Source organism: Coloeus monedula, assembly GCF_965178545.1.
Source record: "Coloeus monedula genome assembly, chromosome: 9".
NCBI lineage: Eukaryota > Metazoa > Chordata > Aves > Passeriformes > Corvidae > Coloeus > Coloeus monedula.
In genome coordinates this window covers 14,587,597-14,609,210 of record NC_138789.1, presented here as the reverse complement: position 1 = coordinate 14,609,210, position 21,614 = coordinate 14,587,597, and the positions used below count along the sequence as shown (strand labels likewise).

General features: G+C 40.0%; 1 protein-coding gene across 1 annotated transcript; it reads right to left on the bottom strand.

Moving 5' to 3' along the window:
- Positions 1-1,106: 1,106 nt before the first annotated feature.
- Positions 1,107-21,544, bottom strand: ALG14 (ALG14 UDP-N-acetylglucosaminyltransferase subunit). Its single transcript, XM_082287102.1, has 4 exons — positions 21,386-21,544; positions 19,011-19,162; positions 14,341-14,463; positions 1,107-1,451 (listed from the first exon to the last, which is right to left on the bottom strand). The coding sequence occupies exons 1-4, from the start codon at positions 21,516-21,518 to the stop codon at positions 1,221-1,223; spliced, it is 639 nt and encodes a 212-aa protein (XP_082143228.1). The 5' UTR covers positions 21,519-21,544; the 3' UTR covers positions 1,107-1,220.
- Between the last annotated feature and the right edge of the window lie 70 nt (positions 21,545-21,614).

The following is a 21,614-nucleotide window of genomic DNA, read 5'->3' as shown; positions in this document are numbered from 1 at the left end:
CGTTTTGACATCTGACGCTGAGGAAAAGGCTTCCGAGAGTCTCCTCCAGCGGCAGCGTGAGGAGCTGCTCTTGGCTTCACCAGAGTCAGGCTGTGCACTCTCGAGGGCGTTTCTACTCCTCTTTGAGCTTTTTTCTTTGTTTATGTTTCTGTAGCCAGCCACATAGCTCTGTGTGTGTACAGATGACAGATGTGTTTATATTGCTTTATAGGTGGGATAGTTGTAGAATTACATTTTGCCAGATGAATGTGAAATGCTGGCGTATGCTTTCACACACTTGCTGCCAACAAAATACCTTTTAAAAGTTGTTCCAATATACAGGATACCATTTTTCATGGCAAAGTCTTAAGTGTATATTGTACTGTTGAAAGTAAGGTCCTTGAAATGAGAAAACAGGATATACTGAAAGTCAAATTCACTGTATCAGAAAAAGAGGGAAACTCTGTTCCTTCCCTTATTACCGATTTTTTTTCTCTATTTTAGAGCTTGAACCAGTTCAATTTCCCCAGCTGACAGTTTTGCTCTGATGTAGATTTGGTATGGCTTTTTGTACATAAGCTTTGAAGAAACTACCTCTTAAATTGGTAAGTATTGTGCCTGTAGCATGACACTTGCCACTATTTTATTTATCTTAAGAAGTGAGCAACAATTTTCAAAAGGTGCACAACAGATCATAAGGACAGCTTTGACAAGACCAGAGGAAAAATAATACCAGTTAAATGCTCTGCGGGTTTTGGAAGACTACAAAGTACAAACTGTCATGAAGCCAACTTAATATAACTGTTTCCTTTATACTCGAAGGATTCACAAGGGACTTCACTGCTAGCATAAAGGAAATAAAGCCTGTTGTGCTAGAAAAGACTTTGTTGCTTACAATTTTTAAAATGACACAAAGTTTCCTTACAGGAAATGCTACATTCATACAAATTCCCATATTTATTTGTAGACAAAAATTACCATTCATATAGCAGGAAAACTAGATGAAAACAGAGGCAGCATAGACTTAGAGCCACTATGGGTTACTGGTGAACACACCTACATGATAGCAATAAATACAACTACACAAAAATTTTACTGAAATGTAGAGAAATCTTTATTGTCTCATTTTTCAGTACCAGCCTAATTTCGTAACAGGAATTCTTGAAAATAAATTACTACAGGAATTTGAGTGAGGAGCTTACAGAGTCTATTTTAGGTAAAGCTTAGCTTTTCTTCTGTTGTTACACTATTCTACCAAGATACACTGACTTGGGATATTTTTTCTTTAGATCAGGCCACTGAACAATGAAATAATCTGAAAAGTAGTAAAGAATCTTTCCAGACAGGGATAAAGTTTCCACACGGCAGATGCTCTCTACATACACAATGATTGTTCTCTTTATTCGTAGAAGGCCAAGAAGAAAAGCAGATAAACAGACAGGAACACATGTTCCTGGTCCATTGCACAATATCTGAAAGAAATGAAACACATTACAAAAGTAAATAATAAGTATTTTCATACAGCAAAAAATTAGAAGTGTGTATATTCATTTAAAATTACACTTACACAAAAAATGTATTTCAAAAACGGCAATGGCAGGTGAATTTGAAAAAATGGGGGGGCAAACAAAAGATATTATTTCAAAGTAGCTGTCAAAAATACCATATTTCTTTACATGTCATGAAGGAGGAAAAGAGCTCTGAGATGGCACGGTTACTTCTATGAAGGAAAAGTTTACAGTTCCTTGACTCATGGTTATATAATCAAAACAGCTTCCACTCTCAGTCACAGCTTTGTGTTGTATCAGTATCAGTCATGAAACCTGTGCACATAATAAAGCCAAAGAAATTGAATTAGGATTAAACCTGGGATCCACTTATAAACCTCTTAAACCTTGGCTTAAGTCAGCAAGACACTTCAGAGTTGATCAAAAATGGGCTGATGTATTAGGACCTTCACAAGAATCTATTAGCTGACAGGTGTGACTTGGTTTTATTTTTTATTTTTTATTTTTAATAAACACTAGGAGACAGTTACAAGCATACAGGAGGAAGGTGTTTTGGCAAAAACATGTCATGTCCTTGGAGCAGAGGATCTCAAATTCATGTATAAATGTTAACAACAAAACAATGTACTCTTTTAATTTTAGACATTGTTCAACTGAAAAACAGACTGCTTAAAAGTAAAAGGTTTAAACCAGGGTATATTAGGCACTCCACTTGGTATCAAAATTAATTTCAGGCAAGAAATTTCTCACTAAACTTAAATACTACCATGTAATTAGTACTTTTCTGCACAGCTGGGGTTACATGGCAATAAAGAGTTCTTTTATAAAAGCATGGCCCTATACCCCTTTTTTTTTTTGTTCCAAGTTCACCAGCTTGTAAAAGATACACTGGTGAGGGAAAAAAATCTGAGTTTCTGCTTCAGGGCTATAACAATCAGTTCAGAACATTTCCTTTCCTGCTTCATGGCAAGATCCCACTGATAAAGGGGAAGCCTCACTTAAAAGCAACAGCTTTGGAGCTACAGAGTCCCAAATTCTCTCACCCATGCTTTGCCTTGATCATAGCCCCAGAAATCCAGCTTGGGGATGTGATGATTGCAATGCTGTGTTTTCTTACCACAATCAACAGACTGTAATACTGTTTCTAAAAATGTTCTGATTTTATTGTTGATCTTAAATGAACTATTTCTTAATGCACAACTTTGCTGATGTTTTCTCAAAGTCCCTTACAAGTAACATGCTGCATGCAGTTTTAATCTTGAAAGTTTAGGGTATCAACTTCACAGATACTTGAATTTGGAACTTGCAATGGTGTACTTATTTTGTATTATTTTTGTATTCTATAGCTCAGAAGCTGAACGCATCAACTTTGCATACCTGAATTTTGAAATCAGAGCAATATACTGTGGTTTCAAACCTCCTGCTGAACCTGAGTTCAAGCACATCCATGCTGGCACTTTAAATCCTACTCTACAATCTACTGAGAATGAAGATCTGTTTTTTATATGTTTGGCTTGGTGAGTAAGGACATAAGACAACCACACATGCTGCCTTTTTGCATTTCAAAGAAACTTTTCCATATCTGTAAACTAAATGATGCATTTTGTCGTATTTTCTGGAAAGCTTAATTAATTTGCAGGAATGTTGAGTGCAATACTGGTACATGACTACATGACATGTAACTTAAGGCATGTTTAGGTATGTCTATTTGTAATAACATTTGTTACTGTAGTGAAAATAAAGGCATAGGAAACAATGTGTTCTCCTGTGTCTGCAGGCAAAACCCACCAGCATCCCTGCAGAAGCTGGGCTGTTTCAGACAAGTGCATAAGAAGCACCTAAAGCCCCAATAAATTATTTACTACTTACTATTTTTGTGAGTTGAATGTACAGTATAACTACTGATTTCCAATTCAAAATCCAGCTTTAAGTGAACAGACAAAAATGTGCACCACTGCTGAACAGGAACTCCACTTCCCCTTTGCTTTAGTAGAGCTACCTGGAGTACACATACTGTCTTATCTTCACTGCTCCCTGAGCCCTTTCTCTTCTATTGCCACCTGTTCTATTGCCATTTCTGTTCTATTGCCATCCTCTCTCCTGTCCTTTCCTCACTGCCATTGTTTTCCATCAATCTGTCTGTACTCTGCCCAATCCTCTGAGATGTCTCCTACCCATCCTCTTCCCTAGTTTTCTTTGTGATCACTGATGTTCATCTCTCTTTGCAACCCTCTTCTCAGGCACCCTTCCAGCTGTCTTCCTTCTTAAATGGCTCTGCATTCTTTTAGCCTCCGTCTGCTATGAAAGCTCAAGCATTGGTCCTTTACTTTCCACTGTCTGACACAAAAAACATCAGTTGTGGATATGATTTAGGTCAGGTAGCCATCCTAACATTCTACTGAGCCCAGAAGTTGAGAATTGTAGAGCAGGTTTTATAACAAGCTGAATTTTTACAGTCATGGTCTCCCTCAAGCCATACACTTCATTGTACTTCTCCCCTTTATCAAGCCTGGCCAGCAGCTCCAGTCCTTTCAGTATTTGGTATCTTTGTGTCTAGATGCACACACAGAGGTAATTGCCACAACGAATTCCAAACTAAGTGTACTCACAAAACATCATGTAATGAAATAACACTAAATGGGTCTATTTGTGAACCTCTATGTAGCTCTAAATGCCACACTGAGCTGCTGTTACTATTTTGCTGAGGTACAAAACAGGCAACAATCAAAATTAAAATCATAATAAAATACCTCTCCTATATTCAGGTTTTGATATGATGTACTCAGTTTATAGCTTCTACTGACTGTTTATCATTTGTAAGCTGCTTCTCAGATGCCCTTTGATCCATGGAAAAGCACTTGCATGCAGGAAAAAGGACCAGGAAAATTATAGACTCGGCATCTTTAAAAAAAAAAAAGATCTGATCGTAATTCATGTCTTCTGCTCTTTCCCCTTCCACACATATGAATTCAAACAAGACAAAGCAGATGTGGCTCTATAGGATTTCTGTATGCAAAATCCTCATAATACTCTGACTATAGATGTTCCTATCCCAAAATGCTTAGATTCAGGAACTGGCCCCTGAAAGAGACTGTTATAAACCTGCTGAAGCCCACAAACAAATAGATCACTATCTGAACTGGGGCCTGTGATCTGTAAATCAGAACTGAAGATTAACCTTCAGTTAATCTTCAGTGCGTGTCTGCAGACATGTCCTACCTAGAACTGGTGCAGTTGCAATTGCAGCGGCAATTCCCCTCCAAAAATCTGGTCTGACCAGTCCTACTTACTCCCTCTCACACTGCCAGCAGGAAGGGAGACCAGTGGTCCTTCTGCTTGGAGTCCAACATCATACACTCTTCAAGGAATACAGGGGAAACTTCTGGGAAAACAAATATGTACGTTATAAAGAAGAGGAATCATTTGGGAATGTGCAAGCTAGAAATGCTGCTGTTCAGCTCCTGCCAGCACACAAACCAGAAAGGATGATGGAAAGGAACTGAATCATCTACAGCCTTCCTTAAAGATGAGAAGATGAGCACTCCTACTAGTGAATTTCAAAACACTATTCAAAAGTAAATTTTGGAGAATGATTGATGTCTTACACCTCAAAAAGACCAAGGCTTTTGCTTTTCCCCACCAGCAGAATACCAGTATCTCCTACTGAACCCCATGGCAATCATCAGTATGCTGTGGGGAAGAGGCAGGAATCTATTGGACCAGAGTGGACCAGGGCCTCTACAAGGTCAAACAGCTATTGAGGGTGCTTCCCTCAAATAACTATTTACAATTATCTACTTCCCTCAGTATCTACTTACTTTAGCTACAAGGCTGCCTGTAGAATATACATCTCTGAAAATCTCTGAGTTCAGCCTTCCTTAATGAGGCAGCAGAAAGGGGGAAAGAGGTGGCAAAGACAATTTCTGTGTCACTTTTGTGACCTCTTGAGCTGCAATTGTCCAAGGTCTTTCTGGGTCACTGGGGGTTCCAACTTTGTTGCCAAGAAGCTGTAAGGGATTGTCCCAGAAGCCAGTGCTCCAGGTCTCTCTACACCATTTATATGCACCTCTAATGCAAAGAAATGCCCAGCTCACTGTTAAATTGGCTCATTGGCTGCCTGGGCTCACAGTCAGGTCTGTAACCTAAGTCCTACATACTAAAATTCACTTCCAATTCAATCAAACCAAACTTTAAACAGGACAATAAACTAATCAAGCTGTATATTACTGGAAGTTTAGAAGTAAAGGATCAGAATACAACATTTACCTTCAGCAACTCTATAAATCTAATTTCCTATTAATCACTTCTATATAAAAATGGAATAGTTCTTGCCTTTGTGTTTCAGATATTTTCCACAGCTGTTGAAAGCAAATAAGCTAAGCCAGCAGTCTGGGAACTGCTGGGAACACTGGGAACACTGGCACATGGCACCACTGCTGATAAAAGCTACTTTAGAGTTGGTGAATGCAGCACTGTAGCAGAGTGACATTTACCAGTGAAAACACTGAAAGCAGAGCTTGCAGCTTCACTGGGATTAAATGTCACTGGTTAAAGCAAAAATGCTTTGCAGTTTTTCTTGTAAGTACATAAACATACAATTGCTGTGTATCTTTTAAAGAACAAGTGTTTAAGTACTACTTATGTTCTCAAATTATAACAATCAAAAGGAGCACAACATAAGTCCCCTTAAACTTAGTAGAAAGTGGAAAACTAATTTGTGTTTTGCTTTGCATAGGAAACTGGCAACACCTGCTGTTCTCCTTAATGTCTTCTGCAGAGATTGGCCTTTTGTCACCTGGTCAAGAGCAGAAAAATTGCCCTGCTCCCTGGGGCTGGGGCTGGTGGGAGTGTGGCAATGCTGTTTGCTGCTGGGATGTGCATGTGTGAACTGAAGACTGTGCTGCTTACCAGGCATGGAGTGATCTCCTGGAGGACCTTTAGGACACTGCTTGGACCTCCTTCATTCTGGCATTGTTCCCTACTCCACAGTGCTGAACAACTGGAGATAGGACTAAGGGAATAGGAGGTGGTGGTGATAGACAACTACTAAGAGAGGCAAAGGCAAGTGGAGTGATACAAAACGGACCAAAGCTGAGTTAACTGAATGATATAGAAATATATATATCTATGCAAGTCCTACTTTTTAAACTGCTATGCAATGTACCTACTTTTTAACAATGTAGGAAAAAAAACCCATTAGGTATTTCTATGTTACAGGAATAATGAATGTTTTCATTTGTGTGGTTTTTGTTTTGATGGGGGAGGTGGTTGTTTCTGTGGCACAAGAAGAGAATCTGCAACGAATTGATTTGTATTCTGCTGTGTAAATTACAGCATCTCATGAGCTCACCAGCACTTGCTTGGTTTTAATACTGTATTACTGTCTAAAAAACTTCACACTCAAATACTTAAGCATGTTGAGAGGGAGTGTTGTTATTGAAGCTTTTGCTAGTCCTGCTCTTTAGTATGTCTGAAAATTCAAGTTTTGAACCTTAAGAAAAATTAACTTAGAACTGTTAATACTTTTTACGGTTTAAAAAAAGCAGGAACCTTTTTCAACAGCTCCTTATTATTGCTAATGATGGGGAGAAAGAAGAATTTCAGGTTCTGTTTCAACAATAGAAAGGTTGTTAAATACCTACTGGTTTATTCTTTCTGAAGAGTGAAGATCTTATCCAGTTCACTTTCCTCCACCACCTGCATACAAAACCAGCTAAAACTTCACACCCTATTTGCTGTTTGAACTTACCTGCAGAATGCAAGGTAGGACAAAAAAATGCCAAAAAACTAGCTGTGTAGTCTGATGTAAATCAGGCAATTAAGGTAGAACTGAATTATACCTGACTACACTTTTATCTTCTACTGTCTAAATCACTTGAATCATCAGGGGTGCAAGAAGGAAGTTACAGTGTCCTACAGCAACAGCTTGTGTTCGGGCTGGTCAGCAGCTGAGCTTGTAGCACTGCCATGAAAACCTTTCTTCTTCACCTCTGGATCTCACTGGTACAGTAGCTCTTGTTATTGTACAATACACCCAGTAAATGAGGTGCTCTTCAAAACAAGCAGAGACATGTGTGGTCCTACAGGCAGATTACCTAACCAGGATAAATAAGATTAGTGAATGCCAGAGTGGGGAAGAGAGAAGTGAAAGAGCAAGGACTTAAATCAGTACACTACACAGCTGGAGTTCTATTTGTTTCTGAGTATTACTTTCATCATAGAATGAAATAGATTGGGAAGCATCACCTTTTATGCAGCTCTCACTTTCTAAAGGTTTGGGGAGAGAGAGAAAGGAAAATCCTACCTAGTGGATTTTTCTATAGGAGAAAAGGAGAGCTTCTGCAAAAGCACTAGGAACTAGATGTAAGAATTTAATCATAACAGCATTAGGCATTGTCACTTCTGCCTTCTAGGCCTGACCCAGAGTTACCAACCCATTGTCCTCAGGGGCAAGAGACAAGGGAAGAGGCTCAGCTGATGTGATTTGCATCAGCATCCACATACAAAGTAGTGAGGGAAGCTCCTGGATTCCAGCAGAGCACAGGAGCTTAGCTGTGCATGTGGCTATTTGACACTGTAAAGACTTAAAACAGCTCAGGTCTGCTTGTGGGTATGCCCAAGGGCTTTACTGATGAAAATAAAAGATATGACTGGGGTCATTAAGAGTGTCAGAAGTTAGGCAACGGCTTAGTGAGGAAGGTTTGAGAATCTTCATTTGAATGTCTAAAGAAACATGCAAGCTTTAATTTTTTCTAAGGAGTCTAACCTTAGGCACCTTACCTAACTGCCCCTGTATGCCAGGTCACAGGTCTGTCATTGGGATTAAAAGGTCTTTGGAGTGGCAGTTTCCATCAGCATACTTCCCAGCCTAGTTGCCAAACGTAAAATGAGAAACACAGAATGTTCAATTAAAAATAATAATAAATGACAGCTGTGAGACTGGTACTAAGGCTCAAGTCTGTGAAAATGTTAGTGTTGGTTATCAAAACATTACAAGAAAACCCAGGCTGTCAGTGGGACCAACAAAACAACTACTGAGTCTTTTGAGAAACCATGGGAGATGGGTAGAAGGTTGGTTAAGAAAGAACAAGATTACCAAAGCAGATACAGGGTGGAGAATAAACTAACTCCCTGCCTATGTTACTATGGAGCGGGTATGTGGTTTATTGCTGCTGACAAATTAGTAGGAAGTAGAGGAAATTTGACTTAGTGTAGATGAAAAAGTTGGTCATAAAAGAATTCAGTAAAAGGCCTTTGCCAAGAAAATTAAATGGTAGCTACTAAACTACATCTCTAGCTACAACACTAGGTACTATCTGGCTTTCAGCAACATCACCTTGGCTGAATCTGAACCTGACTACATCATCTTGGTCACCATGAGAAATACCATCCAACCTTTTAGAGCCTCTTTACAAATAATTTTTACATACTGCTTATTCTAGTAGCCTGCTTCTACTTGAAAGGAGAAATTAAATCCAAGGACTTTCAAATATACTCATGTATGTTACTAATAGCAGCCTAAAATGAGCCTTTTATTGCAAAGCTCAGTGTGTCTTTCACTAATCGGGCATTCGTTTAACTTCAATTTGAAAGCAGTATTTTAGGTTAACTAAACATGACATTTAAATGTACATAAAACATCTCCGAGCTACTGCCTAATCACTGAAGCTGGTAAAGCAGGAATGTGCACCAAATACCTGCCTGAAATACCTTCTAAGTGTAAAACCTAGGGGTGTTGGCAGTCTGTATCTGCATACCAGTGGTTAGATTTAGCAAGACTGTTATGCTTTATAACATATGTGGAAGTGTGACCAGGATGTTCATTAGGTTCATAATGAGCCTGATAGCTGATGAGTTAAGACTCTTTTAGGTCTAAAAATGCCTCCTTAAATCTAAGCTAAGATCTCAGTTCATCTTTACTGCTACTTCTGTCCTCCCTCTGAAAAGGAGTGTCTATAGGCACGTCTAATGAGCAGTCACAGAAAGGGCAGAGCTACAATTCAGCTTTGAACCAGCTGATTGGAATAGCTTTAGATGTTTATCTGTGCTCAGCACAGGGTAATTCTGCATTGTGGCTGCAGGGTAGCTGTACACAAGGTAGGAGGGGTGAATAAGACTCATTTTCATCAACACTGAGAAGTTAAACACAAATTTCAATGCTTTCACTTTGGTTTCTTTTTAGATGAAACAATTTGTATCACTGGAGGTCTTAATCCAGTGTTCTTACTCTTGCTTATTTTGACTGTTTTGATCCTAGAAGCACAAGAGTAGATCAGACATACTGTCAATCTGGTCCAAAAGAACAAAAAACACTGGGGAAAGCTTCAGCATACAAAAGAATGCAGCAGTTAGTCCTAATATTGCATTATACAAAGTTCACTTGTTAAAAAATGAATAGAGAAAAAAACGCCACCACCCAGATTTTGTAGCTTTCCACAAAGTTCCAATTAGAACCGTGATATAAGGGACAATAACTTACTATTTGTCACAGTAATTTGTGAGTGTGTTATGAACTTAAGATATTTTGGGCAGGGCACAAAGAATGGAAAATCTTAGCTCAATGAAATAATGATCTCCTTTCATTTAGCTTACTGTGTGAACACTTCTGTAACCAGAAGCCGCCTCAGTCAGTTTAACCAGTCAGGGGACCAGGCATGTGTGATGTGCAGTCATAAAAGAATAGGTAGATTGCTACAAGCATGGTGAGCTGTGCAGCTTTCAGGCTTCTAGAAAGAAGTTTAAAAAGGAGACACTCATTCAACTGACAGCTGGTGGGGAGGGAGCAACAGCAGAGCACGTACTTGCTGTGCAAATGTAAACTTACTACAGACTTCCCACAGGAAGGAGGCCCTAATGTGGGAGGACCGTCTTCTTAGCCTGATTTAACCCAGGTTTTTCCAAATAGCAGTCATCTGAAAATATCTACTTATTTCAGGCTCTGTACTGCCCTGAGGCAGTAGGAACTGTTGAGAAGTGTCCCCAGAAAAGGAAAAAAAGTGTGGTCCTAAGGGTCCAGAATGTGCAATCTACTATGGAACTTTATGCAGCATTTCTGCACAATTCTAGGTGAAATTTAATTATATTAAAGGATAGCAAATCACTGACCCAGTTACATAACCCATCTATGGCTTGGATACATCTATGGCTATGGATAGAATATTTTGCAGCTTCTGCTGTGTGGCAGGTGCACATCCTTTGTTTTCAGTTTGGCTTTCAGGTATGCCAGAATGACCAGGATAATCATGACCCAGACAAAAGGCTAGATCACCTGAAAACCTAGCTTCAGGGTTGGCAAACTAGCCCAAGGACAATGGTTCAGTAAGCAGCAAGAGAAGAGAAGGCCAGCTTCCTTTGAACTTGTATCTACTGACTGACCTTGAGCATATTATAGGAAAGATGTAACTTTAGTTTTGTCCTTCTTGTATATCAAACAATCTGTGTAAGATGCAGTAATTTTCTTTATCTTTGGAAAAAATACCTGTGCAGCTTGTCTAATTTTTCTGTAAATACGAAGGATTTGCATCCTTTCCTAGATAACAGACCTTATAACATCTTGTTCTGGTTTTATGTTTCTTCTTAGCCTTTCTCTCAACAAAGACAATAAAAGTCTCTTTTCTCTGACCAGCTGCCTGTTTTCATGGTAGGAATTTGCAATCTTTGAGACTGCATGTTAAGTCTGGCTGCAGCTGATAAATGCTTTTAAAAGCTTTTCTGGGGGAAAGTAGGTGTAGGCAATGTGTGCTGGCACAAGCCTTTCCTTCCCTGGAATTTTAGGTCTCTGTATAGGAAGCCTATCTAAGGCAAATAGATGATGTAAAAACTGCCCACCACACATTCACCTGCAAAACACTCTGACACATTATTTCTGTAATTCTTGGCTACAGAAGCCAATCATCACTTCTGACATCTTAATTGTTACTTGGCTTCATGTCTCTAAAGGGACTTAACTTTGCAGAGCGCAGATGCTTGTAACTCAGAAATGGGCCTCCTGAAGATGATCTCAAGCTGAACAACTAAGCTAACTTTTATATTTCTAAAACTCTCTGGAAGCCCACTTCAAGTGTGGGTCAAGTCCTGCAAGAAAGCAAAGATCTCCAGGAAGCCGTTTTGTTCTTTCTGAACTTACTGTCTTGAAGAAAGGTTAGATGGAACTGATTTCTCATGGAAAGTAAACCAAGAAGCTTTGCCAGATCAGTGTGAGATACAAAAGTGCTCATCAAGTAAAGCATACATCAAGTAACTCCTGTGCAGCTGGGTTTGCTGTTTCCTTTTGCAGCTATCTGCACTCCACAGATAGGCTTAGGTTGGCATAACTAGCATATCTGTTCCAAATCTTGCCTTTGTGCACCTAATGGTTTTGGGCTCCCTTTGCAGTACTTCTCTTTTCCTGCATTTCTTGACAACTGCAACATTTCTGTGTTTCTCTATATTTTGGGTACCTAGAGAAGACTTCAGTCATTCCTTTATGAACATATTTCTGACAAGCCTGAAATCACAGGTAAGGATTTGGGCATCACTCATACATACAAATGACTAAGAAGCAACTCAAAGTTGTCTTTCACTCCTGCAGTTAAATAAAACCAGTGTCTAGACTGAAAATGTACAGCACCCTCTGTAAGCTCTGCTGTTTAAAAATACAAAGCTCTCAGCATGATGTAATATGGTGCTTGCTTCTAAACTCGGTTGTTGATTTCTATGCCAAAAGTTATAGATGAGTCCTGTGAATGCCAGCATTTGTCCCAGCCTTTCTAGTTCTTTACATTACTAAGCATTGCATTTTGCCAAGAGTAGAGTGAGTTTCAATTCACTGCAAACATTTTTGTTGAAAGGCAATTAAATACTACCAGTTGCTTCACATACCATACAGTCTTTTCACTGGCAATGTGAGGCATTTTAATCCCTGAATCAGTCTCCTCAAATAAGTGTTTTAAAATCTTTGCAGCTCTCTGAGTTATTATATTTTACAGAACTCTTAAACTAAGATATGCACACAAGTAGTAGTATGTAAGCAGCTTTCAACTGGTACACGATTTGCCACAATGCCAGAGATGCTTCTGCCAGCTGCTATTGCGGTTGATAATTGCACCTGACAAAAAGTAGTTGGGGTTGCCTTCCCCTGCAGCTCTTTAACTACCGATGAAGACTCTTTGGATCTCATTTTGAGACAGGGGTTACTTTAAACACTGCAACGGGCTTAAAGACCTTGCTAAAATGTATCCTTAATTTTACAAGGGCAAGTGTTTTTCAAAAACGTTAGTCTTCTGATAGCTTGTCACAGTTCACAATTCCAACACCATTTCTAATAATTCTATGTGTAAATCTCACTGTCACTTTAAATTCCTTTGGTAAACAGAGAAAATGTAGAATTAGATTAGTAACTTCCTGCTTCCTATAATAAGCTACACAGTGATATTTTTCCAGTCAATTTCTTTTGTAATAAGTAAAAAAATAAATATACACTAACCTAATACAATGGTGTAGCAAAGTGATTATTATGTTACTCACATTCTTCTGTTTGCTCATGTAAACAAACTTGACTATCACCTCTGCCCCAATCAAAATCACTGCAGAAAGAATATGCCACCTTCTCCCCTCTCCCAGTTTTATCTCTAGTTTTCGAAATAGGCTTGAAAAACAGTAACTGCAGAAAAAGCTACTTTTGTTGTTCTGCACACTAAACTGCTTTGAAAACTCCAGCAAGCAAGTAGCTTTTGATCTGACAGGAACTGACCAGTACTATTGAAGCAAATGAGATCAAATTACTCACAGCAGCCTCTCTAAACATTCAAAATATCACAAACATTAAAAAGCCTCTTTGGAATTAGTTACACAGTTCACAGAGGGATTTTTAAGAAGTCTCTTTACAAGTATCCTCTGTGCATGTATGGATGCAACTACTAAACTATGAAAAATACCTTGTAACTGCACTAGTTTTTACATGCTTCATTAAAATATTTTAAAACTCATAAAATATGAATTTGAAGTTCTGCTAACATAATGCTATTTAAAAAGCCTTCAAGTTTAGATTACTAACTCCTTAAGATGACACCAACTCTAGCGAGAAGCCAGCTGTAACCAAATTTTTTCTTACAGAATTTTAAGACTTAAATCTAGGAGACCAGTGCACTACCTTTTATGTTAACACAAAACTTTATGGATTGAATATCTCCATTGTAGTTCTACCATCTGACAATCCTGAATGCTTCTGCCTTGTTTAAATGTGTGGAATATTTTAAAATAAATGTAATTAGCATGAGAGTGCAGTTTTCTGAACAGCTTGAAAAAGCTACTAAAGTGCTGAGGAGTTGCTACTTCAGCAGTGATGCTTTTTGTCATTAGATGAGATAATTAATGTCAGTCAGCCAAAGACTAAATAAATATGCATTGTAGCTCAAAAGTCCATGTAAGCACAAGAACTGAATCTGTATATATTTGTGCTGGTCTGAACCTGTCTGTGCCAGACTGGTCATACCATTTTAGAAGCAAGTCCAGCCAACAGGATAACCAGGCTTTCAGGCATAGTTTGTGCTGCTGCAATCCTGAAGAGATATTATCAGGAAGGAGCAATCTTGTTTTTGCTAGCTCTACCAGCATAACAAGGGAGTGACTCTCTGATGTTACTTGCAAACTTCGAGAGGGAAAACTGGTATTTGCTATTCTAATTCATCAGCAGTGCAACCTGTTCTTTCTTGATGTATTGCTGCACTATTTAATTTAACATTAAAAATAGTTTTCCTGTGAATTGTAAATCTAAGCATACATATGAGATGCAGTCTGCAATGTGTTGATATTCCAAGTGTTTTCATGATGGGGATTAGCAAGTTCTCAATAAATTACAATTTTCTTTACCTACCAAATCTGGTTTCCGTTTGTAGGTGAGAGGAAGAGAGTAAAGTATGGAGTATAGTGTTGTTACCACAGAGGAGATCCAAGACTGTCTAACCTCACGGCTTCTGGGAATGCGATCAAGGGTGAACTGGAAAAGAGCACGAGGAGAGGAGCTGTTACTTTTCTGAGAATGCTGTGGCTCCTTCTTTCTAAATCTGTCTGTAGGAACCTTTTAATTTTTTTTTTACTCTAGTTTGTGTATAAAAAGCATACAGTAAAGCATAAAAAGTACAGAGAAATACTAGAACCGTGTAGCTATTGTTGAGTCCCGTCTCAGGTTACTCCAAGCCACTGGCAAGTCCCCGCAGTTGTGCCGGGAGTGTTGGGCGAGTGCGGCACCTCGTGGGCACCAGCGGCGCTCGGAGCCGCACTGCGGGCTCCGGCCCCTGAAACTCCCGGGGGCTGCGCTGCGGGAAATGCAGCGGCTTTTCCCAGCCGATGTCCGCGGAGTGCTATTAAAAACGTAAAAGCAACTCTCACCATCCTTTAAAGGAGTACTCAGTGAGTATTCAAAAGATATGCATGATGCATGTTCAAAACGCAAGTATTTGCCTAAAGAAACAGGAAAGAACATCTTATCATTAAATAAAAAAGAGGTAAAGAAGTAACTTTCTTTGTTCTTTCCCTAAGTGAAGATGATTCACTGTGTGTAAAAAGCACCAAATTAATAAAGCAAGGATGTTGTCTTTTTGTCTTGAAACTCTGGGAGCAGGGAGCAGCTGTTGGGCTGCCTGCCCTCCTCGCAGGTGGCTTTACCTCGATGCAGAGGAGCTGCCCCTAGGAATTACTGCTATGTCAGAAGGCACTCCTCCTGACAGACACTGTTGACAATTTAAATGAAACAACTGTAGCGGCTGCAGTGCAGTGTTCAGTGATGCTGACATGTGGATAGTAGTTGTTATCTCAGTTCACATGGGACACCAGATCACTACTACTCTGGAAGAACTTACATTGGGTGTGAGAAACTCTAAATACTGAAAATTGCCCAGTTACTTCAAATGCACATTGCTAATTGTCAGAGCTTAGTCCTGGTGGTTTGTGCCCCTGAGAGATGACAAAAGCTGTACAGTAAGTACAAACTGTAAGTACAAATCTGTTTTGAATAGCAATAACTGGGACTTTTTTTAATATATAAGGTGAAAAGAATAAAAAAACTCCTAACACTTGTAAATGCAGAATGTTAATTTTCTTGACAGAAATGATCCTGTTTCACTGTGATATGTTTCTTTAATAGTTGTGATACTGGAAGGCATTAACAGGTGTTACAAACTGATTTTTTTATGTTTTATTTGTAGGTGTTGAAACTCTGATTGCATTACTATGACAACAGAATATGGAAAAACAAACAACCCCCCTGCTCCCTGTTCAACAGGTTTCTGGTTATCACTGCCTCTGTTTCTTAAAGCTTTGGAAGAGTTCAGGTAATAAAAAGAAATGCTGTAAGTGGAGTTTAGACCCTTGCGTAGTACTCAGCCCTGCAAGAAATATGGGTATGGTAAGGTGGTTTTAGGCAGATCACGGCTCAATGGAACTATTCAGATGAACCTTCACTGTAAGAATGGTGTTAAAGAGTATTTGACAAAAAAACTGTACATTATTTTCTTCATCATTAAAAAACCCAAATAATTTCAGCAAAACTTGGCAGGAACTCCAAACAGTGCCAAAGCAGAAATTTACTCATAGAATTCAAGTCAAGATCAGGCCGATTTTATCTATACTTTTCAAAAAACATGCTGAAAACTTTGCACATCAGTGTTTATGTCGTGTTAGGACTTCAGTCCACACATCAAACAACTCCTAAATAATAAGAAGAAAAAACAAAACTGGGGGGGTTTGTTGTTGTTTGTTTGTTTAAAAGCCACTGCCAGATGCTTCTGTAATCCCAGACTCTCACCTCATGAAGTCCTGTCAATGTTCCAGACAAAGGTACATCCTGTCTATTTTGCTGGAATACTGCATTTCTCCTCTATCTATTATGGTGTCATATTGTTGCATTTTTTTCCTTTACATCTTTGTAAGTGATGAATTTTTTTTTTTCTTTGAAAACAAATGTTCCAAACTGGCAAGTCCATAATGTAATTTCAAAACCAGTGATGTAGTCCTTTACCTAGTAAATATTGTTGTTTTGCAAGGATGCAAGGAAAAGCTGGTGGGAAACTGCAACTGCTGTGAATTATTATAATATGCTTATCTGAATATACTGCAATGCCTGCAAAGACACTGGGTTTACTTAATTCTTTTCCATGCTGAGAAAAAAATATTTCTTAGCATAGTACCTCTCATGAAACACAAAATGGAAAAGAACATATGGTCAGAAGAGGTTTATGTAAAGGTTAGTTAATCTGGTTGCTCATCTCAGACATGAGCAATGGGGGTATAGGAATTCGTGTTCTTCAGTCAACAAATCTAAGTTGTCTCTCTGCTGTTAGAGGATGTTGACAGCAGCTGAAACAGGTTCTGTAGGAGCACAGAAGGTTCCCTGAGTAACAGCTCTGGGGCATCCACATGGAATAGTTGTGGTTACAGGTGGGGGGCAACAAAGGGGTCAGTGATTAGCAGAACCAGAGACTTTTCATAGGAGGCATTTTTGATTTCTTTTTCAAGAGACTGAGTGGGTCAAGGTGCAGCATTTTTCTTCTTGTAAGCAAGATGCTCATTCTGGCTTTCTTTCCTTCTCCCTGAATAGCCGTTAGAATGGAGCTAGACCACAGATGAAAAAGAAAAATACTTGGGGAGGTGTGTGTGTTTAATTTTCTCTTATATCACTGATTTTCTGTTACATTATCATTGTAATTTGTCTTCCATCTGGTCCTTAGTCCTGAAAAATTTTACTTCCTTAACAAGATGAGGAAGAGAATGACCATGTGTTGAAGCATTCAGACTTCTCCCTTTCATTTATGCAAAGCTGTAAGAAGCTACTAAGACATAATTTTTAAATGTTTGGTGATCTCCAGTGTCCCCAATAACAAAACACATACGGTGTATGAGTGTGTGAAAGCACACTCTGAAAGTTAGCAAATATATGTTACAGGCATGTGATCTTTACTTTCCAAAATTTATCTTTCATTTTCACTCTAAAAACTTTTTCTCAGTAGAAAGAGAATGGTCAAAGGAACATCAGCATCTGTTATCCAGACATCAAACCCACATGCAGCCAAAAGTGTTCCTCTGGCTTTCAACTTTGAGGGAAAATATAACTACAGGATCTGTTAGTAGTTGGAGGGTTTATAAAAGGGAAGCTGCTTAGCAAAAACAAGTGAACTATGAAAACCACATAGCCTTTTAATACTGAAAATATGTATCTTCAAGAAATCTAATAATTTAGGGTTGGAAATTTTTCAGGTAAGCAAACATGACTGTGTGAATGGCTATTTACCCAGCAAGATTTCTCTGAACAGGAAATACCTCTGGTCACTTTATTAAGCATCCATCCTCAGTGCACAATGAGAGGTGAAAGTTGGGGTGAACAAACTTAAAAATGTCATTCCTAAGTGAGCCTGTTCTTCACCTCAGCAGCAGTTGCCTTACATTAAAAGGGTTTATTCTGAAAATCATTGGTACTGAGTCCAACAGTCTTTTGTCCCAATAGGGCTGCTGATGACCATGGAAGTGCACCATATGAAATCAACACCATGTAAATAATTAATTTACTGTGTGTTGTACTGTTTGCTCAAAAGAACTTATGATTTCTGTAGTCAGAACATTCATTTCCACTGTACTTATTCCACTAATACTCTCTACTAATCTCACTGGATGTCAGATCCCACTTTAGGTCAGCAGTTATGCTGCTGTCTGTTAATCATACAGCAAACTAGTTGAAAGCAAGCAAACATCTGAGAAAAAGATAAGATATTTTAATGATTTTTTCAGGATTTTTAGGAGTTCAGCATTTGCTTAGGTTATCAGTCAGAAAACTGACATTCAGAGGCCTTGCATCCCTTTTAAACACACGTTTAATAATTTATTTTAGAAATACAACCAAGACAGTCTAGAAACACACAAAGCCAATACAATTTAAATTATGGTTTTCTTAGATAAAATATTTTTATATATAATTTCTTTCAAAAAAAATACTATGTGTCACTGATGGAAATGCCAAACTAAAAAAAAAATCCCCTTTGCCATATTTTTGCCCCCAGTACTCTTACAGCTACAAGTAACACTTTAATGGCTAGCTGATTTACAAAATTATGAGACTTCTTTTCAGCATGTTTTTCTTGAGCAAGGGAGAGCCTTCCTTGTACAGTCACTTTCACTACAATTACATTCTCTCATCACTTTAAGTGGATTAACATGTTAAACAAGAGGTAAAGGCTTTTAAGAGAAAGTAAGGAAGGTGGTAATGAAAACTGAGAGCAAGAATGGCATTTGCTCTTTTTAGGTATATTTACTCTGCATTTTCAGTGCCTCTCTAGTACAGCATTAATTAGTAGTGTTTATTTATTTTATTTCTAGAACCAGTTTGCATAGAATGGCACCCTTAGCTGAGCTTTAGTGCAAGTGATCATCAATACCTAGAAAATCGAACCCACTTGTTGATTATATAAATATCCTTTCAAAGAACCACTTCTAAACTGCCTTGAATTAGAATGTCATGTTAAGATTTTTCTTACATGAGTATATTTAACAAGTTACCTGGGAGTTGGAGTATGTTTCAGCTCTTTTTTGTTCAAAAGAACGTATTTTAGCTTCACCCATCTTATCTGAGTCCGCCAAAACATAATGTCTAGGAGAGTATGACTCTGACAAACAGCTCAGTAACCTCAGGATTTCTGTTGTGTGCCCACCTGTTAAACAAAAGCTGCAATTAGTATGTGAAAAATTTCGTAGCTTTCCATTTCTTCAGCTGAATCAGTCACTTTTCATTTTAAAGCATATTGGTACTACTACTATGAGTGAGAGTATCTTCTGAGAGTAAAGGCTTCAGTTAGAGGATGGTAACATGGAAAGAACTCAGCTCCCACTGAAGTGGTATTGATGGATGTTTTCCAGTGAAATGGGATTGAATCAGGGTCACACAGGCATCTGACATTTGTGTTTAATCTCCTGTACACAGTGCAGAACACCGGGCAAAGAGTGACACTGTAATCTGTACTCAAAGGCCACCCCATGGTGCGATGGTCAAAATTAAGCTGGACGGGATCTGGCTCAGAGCTGCACCTCGGAAGCAGAACTGCCACTGACCCTGCCCTGTGCTGTGACCTGCCAGAGCAGGGGCTGCACTATCCCAGCTCATCACACCGAACCAGCCAGGCAGCAGCACCACCCTGCAGCCACAGCGGTGCAGCCACAGCGGTGCCACCCTGCAGCCACAGCGGTGCAGCCACAGCGGTGCCACCCTGCAGCCACAGCGATGCAGCCACAGCAGTGCCACCCTGCAGCCACAGCGGTGTCACCCTGCAGCCACAGCGGTGCAGCCACAGCGGTGCAGCCGCTGGGTGCTGACAGAACAAGCTGTCCTTCTCCAGCCGCTGCTCTGACCACTGCCCTTGAACAGGCCTTCACAACCTTCTACTGCAGGGTCACTCTGTCCCGGAGCTAAACTGGCACTAAACCAGAGAGAAGGGGAGGGTGTACTTACTGTGCTTTTTGGGAGCTGGGTTAATTTTTTTTTTTTTTTTGGTCATTTGAGTTTCCTGAAAAGCAGTTAGAGATCAGATCAACATGAAACTGCACCCATAAGTGTTTACTGGATGTGTTACTTTTCTGCTGGAAGTTGCAGATCAAAACAGTAAACTAAATGTATTCCTACTACCTCCTGCTGTTCGGTGTCTCTAGGCTCCCAAGAGACCTTTGCTGCGCAGGTTAAGCACTTGTAGCTGGTGAAGAACTGACAAGCAAGGACAAGCAGCACAAGAACTGACAAGCAATGTTGCAGCATTGCACCAGACTTGGCCACCTTTCTGTACAATTTCATGACGGTATTTTTCAAATTCATTTGGAGATATTTTCCCCGGAGTGGTGTTGTTAAAGGTTTCACAAATTTTAATGCAATTATCTGAGCACTCACAGAAGAGCAGGAGATTTCTACTTAAAAGTCTCACAGAATAAGCTTGAACATTACATGAATCTTAACTGACATGCATTATTTGACCTGGTAAGCTTATATATAGAGGAAGTATTCTTTTAATACGGACAAACTAGATTCCAAAGGACTGAAGGAAAGCACACACATTTCCAGCCCTAGTGGAAGTAAAGATGACCTCAAGAATTATAAAACTGCCAGTCAAACTCAGATTGCAGAAAGATTTTGGGATTATTACTCAATTCATTGGTGTGTAAAAATCAAAGGGATACTGAGGTGCTGAAATCACAGCTGGCCTGTATTTGTCAACTGCAAATTTAAAGAAAAATTTTTTTGGGTAAATTAATTGCCCTTCAACTCTGGGGGGTAACAAGGAGTAGTATACCCCCTTGTGAGCGTGGGGTGACATTCCTGCCTCTAATGGATTCACGTGTGACTCTTGTAAGGAAATCACAGCAAGGTGGTTTGGGTAAATTGCAAAATGCCACGTATGTAAGGGACGTGCCAATCTTTGGAAAGCCGTGCCCTCAGTAATCCATCACCATCAGTGATTTTCAGTCAGAAGACCGAGAAGCTGCACGTGTCAGTCCTGCACCAGTTCATCGATGCCTTCGCGCGTCACTTTATGAAATGCACGTGCTGTTGGAGGGAAAGGTTCTGAAACTGAACTGCCGGACATAAACACGGACGAAAATGCCCAAGATGAGTATGTCGCATAACAATGACTCCAATCGAGAACCAAAACACCCAAAGACAGGCGGCGGCCCCGAGGACACCCGGCCCGCGGGAGCTACCATGGCGGGGCCCCGGCCCGGCTGCCGACACGTGCCGCCGCGACTACAACTCCCGGCACACGCCAAGGCACATCGGCTGCGGCGCCGCGCTGGCTGCGTGCCGCGCTGCATGCCGGGACTCGTAGTTCCCGGCACTTGGAGTGGCAGCTCTGCGCCGCCACCCGCTCCCGTCGGCGCCAACCCCCACTCACCAGAGCCGGCCACCACCAGGAGACTGAACGGAGGCGTCCGCCGGCCGCGGCGCCTCTTATCCAGGAGCACGAGGGGGACAAGCAGTAAGGAGAGGAGGAGGAGCAGGACAACGACGACAGGCAGCTCCTCCATCCGCCGCCAGGGCCACCCCGCGCGGAAGCGGCAGTGGCACCTCCCCGTACGGCGGCCGGCGCGGTTCAAGTCTCCCTTCGAAGCGCGCTGTGAGCG

Bases quoted from the DNA above. Each gene is read 5' to 3' on its own strand.
- ALG14 (XM_082287102.1), bottom strand. From the start codon at position 21,518: ATGGAGGAGCTGCCTGTCGTCGTTGTCCTGCTCCTCCTCCTCTCCTTA. The intron at 14,464-19,010 runs GTAACTTGTTAA...GCTCTTTTCCAG, and splicing joins AAACATACTCCAACTCCCAG to TTCACCCTTGATCGCATTCC. The intron at 1,452-14,340 runs GTAGGTAAAGAA...CATTTCTTTCAG, and splicing joins ACAAACGGAAACCAGATTTG to ATATTGTGCAATGGACCAGG.